Source organism: Chiloscyllium plagiosum, unplaced genomic scaffold, assembly GCF_037043375.1.
Source record: "Chiloscyllium plagiosum isolate Xiang-an unplaced genomic scaffold, Cpla_swu_hap1 HiC_scaffold_32, whole genome shotgun sequence".
Taxonomy (NCBI): domain Eukaryota; kingdom Metazoa; phylum Chordata; class Chondrichthyes; order Orectolobiformes; family Hemiscylliidae; genus Chiloscyllium; species Chiloscyllium plagiosum.
Window position 1 is genome coordinate 41469150 of NW_028270170.1, and position 13498 is coordinate 41482647.

General features: G+C 42.5%; 1 protein-coding gene across 1 annotated transcript in view; it reads left to right on the plus strand.

Moving 5' to 3' along the window:
- The window catches only part of mrc2 (mannose receptor, C-type 2), a 337889-nt gene that overhangs the window by 218069 nt on the left and 106322 nt on the right, over positions 1–13498 (plus strand). Inside the window, exon 12 of the mRNA XM_087977928.1 lies at positions 7551–7771. Within this exon, the coding sequence (XP_087834054.1) occupies positions 7551–7771 (221 nt within the window). The remainder of the gene's footprint in view (positions 1–7550; positions 7772–13498) is intronic.

A 13498-nucleotide genomic window follows, 5' to 3' on the forward strand; every position in this document is an offset into this window, starting at 1 on the left:
GAGAGGATACAATATGTACAGTACTGGAAGCCACACGCTAAGGATGTGAAAGCAGTCAAGACAGTGCAGAAGCGGTTTACATGAATGGATCCAGGTGTGAGACACCTTAATTATGAGGAAAAATTGGAAATGTTGGGACTGGTTTCCTTGAAGAGAAGAAGGCTGAGGGGCTTAGATAGAGTAAATAAGAGAAATTGTTCCCGCGTGCAAAAGGACTGAGAACCAGAGGCCATTGTTTTAAAGTATTTTGTCAAAGAAAAACCAAATGCAAGGTGAAAAAACCTCTTTCACACAAAGAGTAAAAGCACTGCCTGGAAGTGTGATGGAGTCAGGTTCAGTCATGGTAGATAAGAGGGCATTGATTGGTTATTTAAATAGAAACAATGTGCAGGATTATGGGGTAAAGGCTGGATGTAGGCACTAAGTTAAAATGCTCAGAGAGTTGGGGCAGACATAGTGGGCCAAATGTCACCATAAAAATTCAGTAACATTCTGAAATAGGACAATTAGTAATGCAGAACAAGGAAATTGCAGAGCACTTTAAGCATTACTCCAGTTCTGTGTTCACAGAAGACATAAATAACTTCTCAGAAAATAGGTAAAATGTGTCTATTTTGATGCAAGGAGTGTCAGGAATAAGAGTGATGGAATTAAGAGCTTGGATCAGTACTTGGAGCTACAATGCTGTGGCTAATATGGAGACTTGGATATCACAATGGTTGCTGGATGTTCTGGGGTTTAAATGTTTCAAAAGGAATAGGGAGGGAGGTAAAAGAGATGGGGGATTGGCATTGCTAATCGGGGATAGTATAACAGTCGCAGAAAGGGATGTCGCTGAGGAGGGTTTCTCTAATGAACCATCATGGGTACAAGTCAGAAAGACGAAAAAAGCAGTCACTTTATTGGGAGTTTTCTAGAGACGCCCCGCCCCAACCAATAGCAAGAGAGACACAGAGGAGCAGATTGGGATGCAGATTTTGGAAAGGTGCTGAAGTAACGGGGTTGTTGTCATGGGTGACTTCACTTTCCTTAATATTGATTGGAACCTTCTTAGTGCAAATAGTTTGGAAGGAATCTGACTCAATAATATAGATAGGCCGACTAAAGGGGAAGCCATATTGGATTTCGTGCTTGGCAATGAACTAGGTCAGGTGTTATATCTCTTGATGGGGGAGCATTTCAGTGATAGTGGGATAGGAGCAGATGGTATGGGAAACTATTTAATTGGGGGAGGGGAATTACAATGCTATTAGGCAGAAACTGAGGAGCATAAATTGGGAGCAGATATTCTCAGGGAAATGCACGACAGAAATGTGGAGGTTGTTCAGGGAATACTAGCTGCGAATGTTGGATAGGTTTTTCCCACTGAGGTAAGGAAGGGAAGGTAGAGTGAAGGAACCGTGGATGACAAGAGATGTGAAACACCTAGTCAAGAGGAAGAAGAAAGCTTACTTAAGGTTGAGGAAGCAAGGATCAGACAGGGCTCTAGAGGTTTACAAGTCAGCCAGGAAGGTTCTGAAGAATGGACTTACGAGAGCTAGAAGGGGGCATGAAAATGCCTTGGCGGGTATGATGAAGTAAAACCTTTACGTGAGGAGCAAGAGGATGGCTGAGTGAAGGTAGAACCGATCGGGGTAGTGGAGGGAACTTGTGCCTGGAGTTGGATGAGGTAGGGGAGGTCCTTAATGAATACTTTGCTTCAGTATTCACGAGCGAGAGGGACCTTGTTATTTTTGAAGACAGCATGAAACAGGCAGATATGCTACAACAGGTTTATGTTAAGAAGGAGGATGTGCTGGAAATTTTGAAGAACATGAGGATAATAAATTCCTTGGGCCAGATGGGATATACCCAAGGTTACTACAGGAAGCGAGGGAAGAGATTGCTGTGTCTTTAGCAATGATCTTTGCGTTCTCACAGTACCAGAGTAGTAACAGATGATTGGAGGGTGGTAAATATTATTTCCTTGTTCAAGAACGTGGATAGGGATAACCATGGGTATTACAGACCAGTCAGTCTTACGTCGGTGGTGGGCAAATTATTGAAGAATACTCTGAGAGACAGGATTTATGATTATTTGGACAAGTATAGCTTTGATTTGAGATAGTCAGCATGGCTTTGTGAGGGGCAGGTCATGCCTCACAAGCCTTAGTGAATTATTTAAGGATATGACAAAACATGATGAAGGTATGGCAGTGGATATGGTGTACCTGAATTTTAGCAAGGCTTTTGATAATGTTCCCCATGGTAGTCTCATTCAGAAAGTAAAGAGACATGGGATACAGGGAAATGTGGCTGTCTGGATACAGAATTGGCTGGCCCATAGAAGACAGAGGGTGGTAGTTGATGGAAAGTGTTCAGCCTGGAGCTTGGTGACCAGTGGTGTTCGACAGGGATCTGTTCTGGGATCTCTGCTCTTTGTGATTTTTACAAATGACTTGGATGAGCAAGTGGAAGGTGGTTTAGTAAGTTTGCCAATGACACAAAGGTTGGTGGAGTTGTTGATAGTGTGTAGGTTGCAACAGGACAATGACAGGATGCAGAGCTGGGCTGAGAAGTGGCAGATGGAGTTCAACCTGGATAAATGCGGAGTGATTCATTTTGGAAGGTTGAATTTGAATGCTGAATACAGGGTTAAAGACAGGATTCTTGGTAGTGTGGAGGAACAAAGGGATCTTGGTGTCCATGTCCACAGATCCCTCAAAGTTGCCACCCAAGTTGATGGGGTTGTTAAGAAGGCATCTGGTATGTTGGTCTTCATTAGCAGGGGATTGAGTTTCAGAGGCACGAGGTTATGCTACAGCTCTATAAAGCCCGGTTTAGACCAAACTTAGGATATTGTGTTCAGTTCTGGGCACCTCATTATAGGAAGAATGTGGAAGTTTTAGAGAGGGTGCAGAGGAGATTTACTAAGATGCTGCCTGCACTGGAGGGCATGTTTTATGAAGAAAGGGTGAGGGAGCTTGGGATTTTCTCATTGGAGTGAAGAAGGATGAGATGACTTGATAGAGGTGTACAAGATGATGAGAGACATAGACAGGGTGGATAGCCAGAGACGTTTTCCCAGGGCGGAAATGGCTATCATGAAGGGGCATAATTTTAAGGTGATTCAAGGAAGTTATGGGGAGATGTCTTTACACAGACAGTTGTGACCAAGTGGAATGCACTGCCAGCAGTGGTAGTAGAGTCAGATACATTAGGGACATTTAAGTGACACGTAGGATAGTAAGATGTAGGATATGTAGATTAGTAGGATTAAAGGTCGACATAAAATTGAGGGCTGAAAGGCCTGTACTGTACTGTTCTATGTTCTAAAAGTGAGGGAAATGAGGATCTATTCCAAAGGAGCAAGTGAAGAAACTTAGTGAGAAATTAATGGGACTGAAAGCTTTAAGATGGAGGATCAGCTGTGATTATGTGGAATGAAGGAGCAGACTCAGTTGTCCAAATGGTCCAATTTACCTTTTATTTTCTGCATTTCTATTTTTCAAAGAGGCAGAAATCTACTTGACATAATTCCTACCAATCCATTTGACACAGATGCATCCACCCAAGAATGTATTGATTAAAGTTACCATGATACAGTCCTTGTGGAGATGAAGTCCTGTCTTCATGTTAAGGATGTTTTCTATCATGTAGTGTGAAAGTATCACCATCCTAAATGGGCTAGATTCTGAACAAATTTAGCAGCTCCAAATTCCGCATCTGTGAGGCACTGGGGGCCATCGACAGCAGCAGAATTGATTCACCCACAATCTGTAACCTCATGGCCCAGTATATCACCTACAGTAACATGATCATCAAGCCAGGGGATCAACCCTGTTTCAGTGAAAAGTGATGTAGGGCATTCCAGCAACAGACTCCCTCAAACTGACTTCAGCTGTTTTGCTCGCAAATCCATATGGCATCATCAGAGTGAGTGGTGCTTATGGCATTCTCCAGTATTAACCCTTTCATATCTGTATGGGACACACTGGAGAGTCGCACTCAAGTCAGTATTATGGGCCTTGGATCCAGAGCCTCTGACTCCAAGGCAAATGTGCTACTAACTGAGCCACAGCCTTTATCATTTAGCTATATTCAGTACCCAGATGCCATCTTCCACCCGTGTAAGGAAAATGAGAAGGATAAAGTTTGTATAAAAAGACCAAGTGCTTCTATCTGTTGTGACGTGTCATTGGACAGGCAGCCGTTAGCCAGGCAGACTGCTATTTGCTTTGGCCACACATTGATATGAGGCACATCTGGAACTGATATCACTTGGTGATGAGGAAATAAATGTGCAGGGAGAGTGGATGACTGCCTGAGTAGAATTACACTGGCAAATACCTTCATCTCTTTAACTGCTGAGGTTTTTGTTTAAGGACACCTGAGCTCTGCAGCTTGTTAATAATGAAGCCTTGTCCTATAAAAGTATACACACAATCTGGACAAGTAAAAAAAATTGATACAACTCCACTGTAAGTGCAGTAGCAGCAGAACCCTGAACTGCTATTTCAATGCAGTTTTGTTTACATAGACTGATGCTTTCTCCCTTTCTTTTATCAAAGTTGGTTTTCATGGCTCAATATAAATGATCTTTGGAAACATCCAAGGTGGTCATTCAGAGTTTTATTTTTCAGCAACTTGATTGGAAATTATACACTTATACAACCTGGGAGGACCTGTCACAAATCATTTTTAAAAATTTATTTTTGACATTCGGGCATTGCTGGCAAAGCAGCCATTTATTGCATATCCCGAGATATAGTTGAGATGCTCGTGATTGGGCTTCTTCACTGTAGCAGTGTTTGATACAAAAAAATGGATGGATGAATTTTTGAGGGGGACTCTGGCCTGGGGCTGGTATGACGTAGAGTCCAGTCTGGGTGAGGGAAGCCAGTTTCCTTTCCTAAAGGGAATTTGTGTTGCTAATGGGTTTTTACAACAATCTAGTCATACCAATCTTTCTTTCTGATATTATGAAAAAGGTCTCAAATTCTCACATTGCCCCTGCTGAGGTTTGAAATCATGCTGCTTGAAATCAATGTTTCAGTCCACTTGACAGTAGTGAGTAATGTAACTACAACATTGCCATGTTGTTGATTGAATCAGGAGGTTCTGTCGAACGGACATACAAACAAAGAATAGCAGTAGACCACCCAGCTCTTCAGATCTGCTCAATAAGATCATGGCTGATCTGATTTTGACCTCAACTCTACATTCCTACATATCCCCCGATAATCTTTCATCCCCATCAACAACAGCATTCTCAACGGGTGATTTTTGTTCAGCATATTTTTGTTTTTGCCCAATATCTCCTCACATACAAAATAAAAACTTAAAGAAAGACATCTGGGTGGGTACATGAATAGGAAGGGTTTAAAGGAATATGGTCCAAATGCTGTCAAGTGGGACTAGATAATTTGGGATATTCCTGTCAGCATGGACAAATTGGACTAAAAGTTCTGTTTGAGGAGAAAGTGAGGTCTGCAGATGCTGGGGATCAGAGCTGAAAATGTGATGCTGGAAAAGCGCAGCAGGTCAGGCAGCATCCAGGGAACAGGAGAATCGACGTTTCGGGCATAAGCCCTTCTTCAGGAATGAGGAAAGTTTGTCCAGCAGGCTAAGATAAAAGGTAGGGAGGAGGGACTTGGGGGAGGAGCGTTGGAAATGTGATAGGTGGAAAGAGGTCAAGGTGAGGGTGATAGGTCATCACCTATCATCTATTGCATCCTCTGCACCCGATGTGGCCTCCTCTATATTGGGGAGACAGGCCACCTACTTGCGGAGTGTTTCAGAGAACACCTCTGGGACACCCGGACCAACCAACCCAACCACCCTGTGGCTCAACACTTCAACTCCCTCTCCCACTCCACCAAGGATATGCAGATCTTTGGACTCCTCCATCGCCAGACCACAACAACACGACGGTTGGAGGAAGAGCGCCTCATCTTCCGCCTAGGAACCCTCCAACCACAAGGGATGAACTCGGATTTCACCAGTTTCCTCATTTCCCCTCCCCCCACCTTGTCTCAGTCAAATCCATCGAATTCAGCACCACCTTCCTAACCTGCAATCTTCTTCCTGACCTCTCCGCCCCCACCCCAGTCTGACCTATCACCCTCACCTTGACCTCTTTCCACCTATCACATTTCCAACGCCCCTCCCCCAAGTCCCTCCTCCCTACCTTTTATCTTAGCCTGCTGGACAAACTTTCCTCATTCCTGAAAAAGGGCTTATGCCCGAAACGTCGATTCTCCTGTTCAGCTAAAGGTTCTGTTTCCATGCTGTATACGTCTGTGACTCTATAAATTGCAGTTGTTGGAAAATGGAAAAAAAAACAGAAATTGCTGGAAAGGCTCCGAAGTTCTGGCAGCTTCTGTGGAGAGAAATCAGAGTTAACATTTTGGGTCCAGTTCAAAATGGTCACTGGACCTGAAACAGTAACTCTGCTAAGCTATTTATCCTGAAGATCTGTGTGGTTGCCATACCATGATTTAGCCACTAAACCAGTGGCAAAGGTGGGGAAGGAGGGAGAGGTGGGGGGAGTTGGTGGGATAGCTCCTTTGTATTTTTTTTATTTCTGGTTTAATAGCTGGCTGAATGATTAGGCAGGTCATGGTGGTATTAAAGTGTTAATGTAAACTACAGGGGTGGAAACTGCCTTGAGCAAAAGAAAGCTTATTTTTGGCAGTGGGATACCAATTGCAGCAAATTCCAGAGTGTTCGGTCCAGCTTTATACTGACGAATGTTAAACCAATACACTTAATGTACATTTGCCAGCTGAAAGTAGTTTACAATATAATTATTGAAATTTCTTACATCCCCTAAGGTTGTATTGTGTTGTAGTTTGACAGAACAGTGTGTTTACTACCATTCATTGTCTGAACTATTCATTCAGTCTCATACTGATTCATTCGTAAATCTTGGCTGTTATTTTGGCCTATCTCAACTATTCAGGCTTATTGCCTTTTGCCAAAAATCCAAGCAGGAAAGGGACTGAGTCCCAGGGCCCTGATCTTCCTGTTCCTTTGACTGTGGGGGAAAACAAAATCACTGAAAGTCTTCAACAAGTAAAGAATGCCTGAACAGTATGTGGCAATCGAGTATCCGGCTCACTCTTAAAAGCCAGGGTTTTGCTGTTTGCCACTTCTTATTTTAAATATTTCTGTGCTTCCCACTCCATATGAACCAACTACAGAATCTGAAACACTTACAAGGAATTTGTGGAAATGGGTTTGGGGTAAAGGGTGAAAAGCTTTTACGTTTCAGGTACAGTAATGAGGTCTTTTGCTGTTTGGTCTGGGAAAACTGCAGTGATAGAAAACCCACCCATATTTAAAGGACTATTTGTCCTGCACATTAATCTGGCTTCACCACAGATCACAGAGGAGGTAGGCAGGTGAGAAACTACATCGTGAATGAGACTGGGTTTAATCAACCTTCTGTTTTTAATCTGTAATAGTGCAAAACTACTCATCTGATGCATGTGCATGATGCCTCCTGGCTAGTGGTTTGCTGTGTTATACTGGAATGCTGAATGTATGAACTGAGCCTTCTGTTGCAGGTTATAAAGGCGGTTGTGTGGTGCTGGCCACAGGAAATTCTGTTGGATTATGGGATGTGAAAGATTGCAACAGCTTCAGGGCCAAGTACATCTGCAGGCAGAACCTAGCAACCTCTGTTGATCCAGGAACTGGACCAGCCACAGTGACTCCCACACCCAGTGTGACAGGAAACTGTCCAACAGGATGGTCTTCATCCCTGACTCTGCGATACTGTTATAAGGTAAAGAAAGGAAATTTCCTCACTCATCAAGGCTTGTGATCAAATGCTCTGGAATTCCCTCCGAAACTTCTGCAACTCTCCATTTTTTGCTCCTCCTTTTGAGGTGCTCCTTAAAGCCTGCCTCCTTGATCAAGCGTTCCATAAATTGCCCAATGTCAAACACTGATAATGCTCCTGTGAAATCGCTGGAAACATTTTGCTACATTTAAGGCACTGCAAGCCTTTGTTTTCCCAAGGTTTTCATCGTTAGGACATGTTTCAGATAGGAAATGGGACAAAGTCTGATTGTAGTACTGATCTCTCACTGTATAAACATTACCCTGAACATAAGCCTTGCAAAAATAATTTGATGCAACAATATATGAGTGCATTTGTTTAGACACAGATACAAAACTGCTTTTCTCACAGTTGTGATTAAATCACTTTATATATAAACAGTTATGTAATAAGACTTCAAACAGCGAGGGTTCAAAGTAAAGCTCCTCATAGACAGCACAAGCAGACTTCAGAATATAGCTGTATTCTCTGTAATAGCTGTGGATTGATTGACTGGGATGGCAGATTTATGTCGCCAAAGTGAGGGTCTAGGTTGAGAATCTGGTACACAGCTTTAAAAACAATTTGCTCCATTTCTAAACAAGTTCTGTTGATATATCAACAGAAAATGGTGGAAAATGCTCAGTAGGTCTGGCAGTGCCTATTGAGAAATAGTCAGAGTTAATGTCACAAGGCTGTGTCCTCTGAGGGAGCCTGTATGGAGAACTTTGTGATCTTGGGACGGTGGGACATGGGTGGAAAGTGTGGAAATTGGGAAAGACAGGTCAAGAACTCTGTTGATTTTAGTCAAGGACAAAGGTAGACATTGTTGATGCACAGGTATGAGAGGTGGCCTCACCAGAGCAGATCCAACAGTATTGAGAAACGAAAGCTTTTGTATGATCCATTAGTGAGAGTGTAGTGCTTACACTGGATTGGAAAACTGGATTCTTCAGATACCATGAACTAAGATTAAGGGGTCCCAGGTCATCTGTTGAAGTTGTAGAGGTGGATGGGTTGTGTGGATGGTGACATAATTTCCTTGACTTGCTGTAAAGGATGTGCAAGAATCCACTACTTCTACAGTATTGTGTGCAGACTGTGCTTGGTTGATTAGATTGGAAAAACAGGGTTCATCTTGATCTACCACATTGGGGTGTACTCTTGACCTTCTTCTTGACCTCCTTGAATTGTGAATGCAGCTACCCACTTGCATGTATTAGCCACGTAGGCATAGAGTCATGCAGCACAAAAATCAATAGAGTCATAGAGATGTACAGCACGGAAATAGACCCTTGGGCCCTACCATGCCGACCAGATATCTTAAAATAAATCTTTTCCCATTTACCAGCATTTGGTCCATACCCCTCTAAGTCCTTCCTGTTCATATATCCATCATCAGGTGCCTTTTAAATGCTGTATTTGTACCAGCCTCCGCCATTTCTTCTGGCAGCTCATTCCGTACAAGCACTACCTTATGGATCAAAATGTTGCCCCTTAGGTTCCTTTTTAAATCTTTCCCCTCTTACTCTAAACTTATTCCCTCTAGTTTTGGACTCCCCCAACCCAGGGGAAAAAAACCTTGTCTCTTCACCCCTCCTGTCCCTCATGATTTTCTAAACCTCTATAAGGTCACTTCTCAGCCTCCAATGCTCCAGGGAAAATAGCCCCAGCCTATTCAGCCTCTCCCTACAGATCAAACCCTCGAACATCCTTGTAATTTTTTTCAGATTTTCCCTTTAAATTTAACAACATCCTTCCGATAGCAGGGAGACCAGATATGTTATGATGAGCTGATAATCTTGATTAAACATAGGAGGAGAGGTCAGCCATTGAGTCCCATGCACCTGTTCCACCATTCAATCAGATTGCGGTTTTTATCTACACCATAATTCAAGCGCTCACCTTGACTCTGTAGCTTTCTTTTTATATTCATTCACAGGAATATAGCTAGGCCAGCATTTCTTATCCTTGAGAAGATTGAGCTGCCTTTTTGAACTGCTGTAATCTAATGAGGGTAGGTACATCCACAATGTTATTACAAAGGGACTTCTAGGATTTTGATCCAGTGACAGTGAAGGAATGGTGATATATTTTGAGTCATGACAATGTATGGCTTGAAGGGGAGCTTGCAGATAAAGGAATTTCCAGGAATCTGTTGTGTTTGTCCTTCTGGGTGGTAGAGACTGCTGCTATTAGTTTTGCCTAACAAAAATCAGTACTGAAATTTTTAACTAACCTGAAGCCCCAACTACCTTAGAGGGGAGAGTCCTGGACTTCCATTACATTTTTGTGTGAAGAAGTGCTTCCTGACAATATGGTCAGGCTTTAATTTTAAGCTTCAGTCCCTTTGTTCCAGATGTTGCCACCAGAGAAAATAGTTTCTTTTTATTCGCCATATCAACTTCTTTAATCATCTTCAATGCCTTGTTTCAATCACCTCTTAATGCTTACCATATTTACTATAAAGGAGTTTTTTAAATCTTTCGTACCATGTGTAGTGCCATAGGAGATTATTATTAAAAATTGTGCGCTCTATGTAATGTTACACAGTCTTCAGTTTTTAAAATAAACAAAAATGGAAAGAGACAACAGAAAAAGAACAGAGGTGACAGAAGAACAGAGAGAACACAGGAAAGATAAAGGATTATACTGAATATAGACAAGCAGGCAGAAAGCTAACAGTGAATACTGGGAAGGAGGACAAGAAGAAACAAATAAGGCAAGAAGCCTTCAAGATGTGGTGTAGAGCACGTAGATATGGAGAGGATACCAAGGCAGAAGCATTAACAAATCAGCTGGCTCAGATGGAATGGTATCAATGATCTAGACCAGGCAAGTAGGACTTCATTGGTTAATACTACACAGACACGGTGGGTCAAATGGCATCACTTCTACTGTGCTGCTCTGTTCTGTAAACACAACTGTAGCTTTAGATACATAAACTGCCCTGTCACAGTGCTAGTCAAATCACGTGGACTGAATGTCAATCCATGTGACCCCTGTGAAGAAATACAAAGGTTTCGATTTAAAATCAACCCAGCTCAGGTATTCAATTGCCACATCTGCCAGGAAAAGGGTTTGTTCTTCTTGAAGACTAGTTCCTCATTAAGAAGTGCACAATTTTTTAAAATAAAAGTTCTCATCCCATTTTTCCAATCTCCATAAGCCCATTTCCCCTTAGTTTCCCCAATTGCCCATTCATGGACTCAACTGACCTCTCTGAGATTGGTAGGCTCCTCGAATTCAGGCTCCTTCAACATTCCTGATTTCCATGAAAACAAATCAGCTGGCTCAGATGGAATGGTATCAATGATCTAGACCAGGCAAGTAGGACTGAGCTTTACCAGCGGCATCCACATTTGTGAAAGAACAAATGAACACACTCACACACTTCCTCAGTTCTAAGGAAAGGTCACTAGACCCGAAACATGAACTCTGAATTCTCTTCACAGATGCTGCCAGACCTGCTGAGACTTTCCAAGAATTTCTGACTTGTTCCTGATTTGCAGCATCTCCAGTTCTTCTGTTTTTTTTTTTAAATAAACACTCCATTGTTGATGGAGTGGGCTGGCAAGGCCCAAATCTCTGTAATTCCCTTCTTACATTTCTCCACTCCTCCTTTAAGACAATTCTTAAAATTTACTACCTCTTTGACAAAAGGTTTGATCATTTTGTTGCCCTGCCCTTCCCACAATCCCTTCAGGCATGAGGAAATTACTAAGTACGAATTACAAGCGGCAGTGATTACTGTGTCATGAGTTTGCTTGAACACAGGACATGAAAGATAACAAACAAAACTATTTTTGTTTCCATGATGTACTGAAAGGTTTGTACAGCTGGTGCTCAATCTTTGTCCTTGCCATCAATGCAGCTCTCATATTGTATCAGAGATGAACAATAACTATAACACACACTAAGCCATAATCATACAGCACAGAAACAGACCCTTTGGTCCAACTCATCCATGCCAACCAGACATCCCAATCTGTCCCATTTGCTAGCATTTGGCCCATATCGCTCTAAACCCTTCCGATTCATATATTCATCCAGATGCCTTTTAAATATTGTAATTATACCAGCCTCCACGACTTCCTCTGACAGCTCATTCCATGCACGCATCACCCTCTAAGTGAAAACGTTGCTCCTCAGGTCCTTTTTAAATCTTTCCCCCTTAAATCTATGCCCTCTGGTTTTGGGCTCCCCTACCCTGGGAAAAAGACCTTGTCTATTTACCCTATCCATTCCTTTCATGATTTCATAAGGTCACCCCTCAATCTCCGATCTGACATAACATCTCCAGACTGGTTTTTACAAGATGGTATGAGTTTAATATTTATTGTAACTTGCTGACCTCACATGGCATTGCCCATGACATGTGGAATCCAGAGCACCATCATGAATAATCAATGATCTCTCTGCATAGTAATAGTAAAAGCACCATGCAGGTTACTCTAAGCTTTTTCTTTTAAGACACAGCAATACAGAATGGTAAAGGTATTGCATATTATAATAAGCAAGTTGCTGTCCATAAATGGAAAAGAATTATCTGATGCTCACGTCCTCCTTGTGGATGAGTGGTTCTTTGAGCTTGAGGGAGAGGGTGGGGTGGGTCATGGTTTCTCAGAGGAGATTTATAAGATGATCAAATTTTACACCTTTTTTCTGTATTTATTGATCCACTAACACTAAGGTTTTGGATTTAGAATTAGATTTATTGTCACATTATATAAAAATACACTGAAAAGTGGTTTCTCGCATGCAAAACACAAAGTGTCGCCATTACTCCAGCACCATATTTTCTTAATTCATTTGTGGGATTTGGGTGTCGCTGGCTGGCCAGCATTGAGAGCCCATTGCTATTTGCCCTTGAGAAGGCGGTGGTGAGCTGTCTTCCTGAATCGTTGCAGTCCACTTGCTGTGGGTTGACCCACAATACCGGTAGGGAGGGAATTCTAGGATTTTGACTCAATGACTGTAAAGGAATGGCAATATATTTCCATGGTGGTGAGTGGCTTGGAGGCGACCTTGCAAGTGGTGGTGTTCCCAAGTAACTGCTGCCCTTGTCCTTCTAGATGGCAGTGGTTGTGGATTTGGAAGGTGCTGTTTAAGGATCTTTGGTGAATTTCTGCAGTGTATCTTGTAGATAGTGCACACTGCTGCTACTGAGCACTGGTGGTGGAGGGATTGAATGTTTGTAGAGGTGGTGCCAGTCAAGCGGGTTGCTTTGTCGTGGATAGTGTCAAGCTTCTTGAGTGTGGTTGGAGCTACACCCATCCAGGCAAGTGGGGAGTATTCCATCACAATCTTGACTTGTGCCTTGTAGATGGTGGATAGACTTTGGGATGTCAGGAGGTAGGTTACTCGCTGCAGTATCCCTAGTCTCTGACCTGCTCTTGTAGCCACTGTGTTTATGTGGTGAATCCAGTTGAGTTTCTGGTCAATGGTAACCCCAAGGATATTGACAATGGGGGATTCAGTGATGTTAATACTGTTGAATGTCAAGGGGCGGTGGTTAGAGTGTCTCTAATTGGTGATTGTCATTGTCTGGCATTTGTGTGGTATGAATGTTACTTGCCACTTGTCAGCCTAAGCCTGGATATGGTCCAGATCTTGTTGCATTTGAGCACAGATTTCTTCAGTATCTGAGGACTCCTGAATTGTGCTGAACACTGTGCAATCATCGGCGAA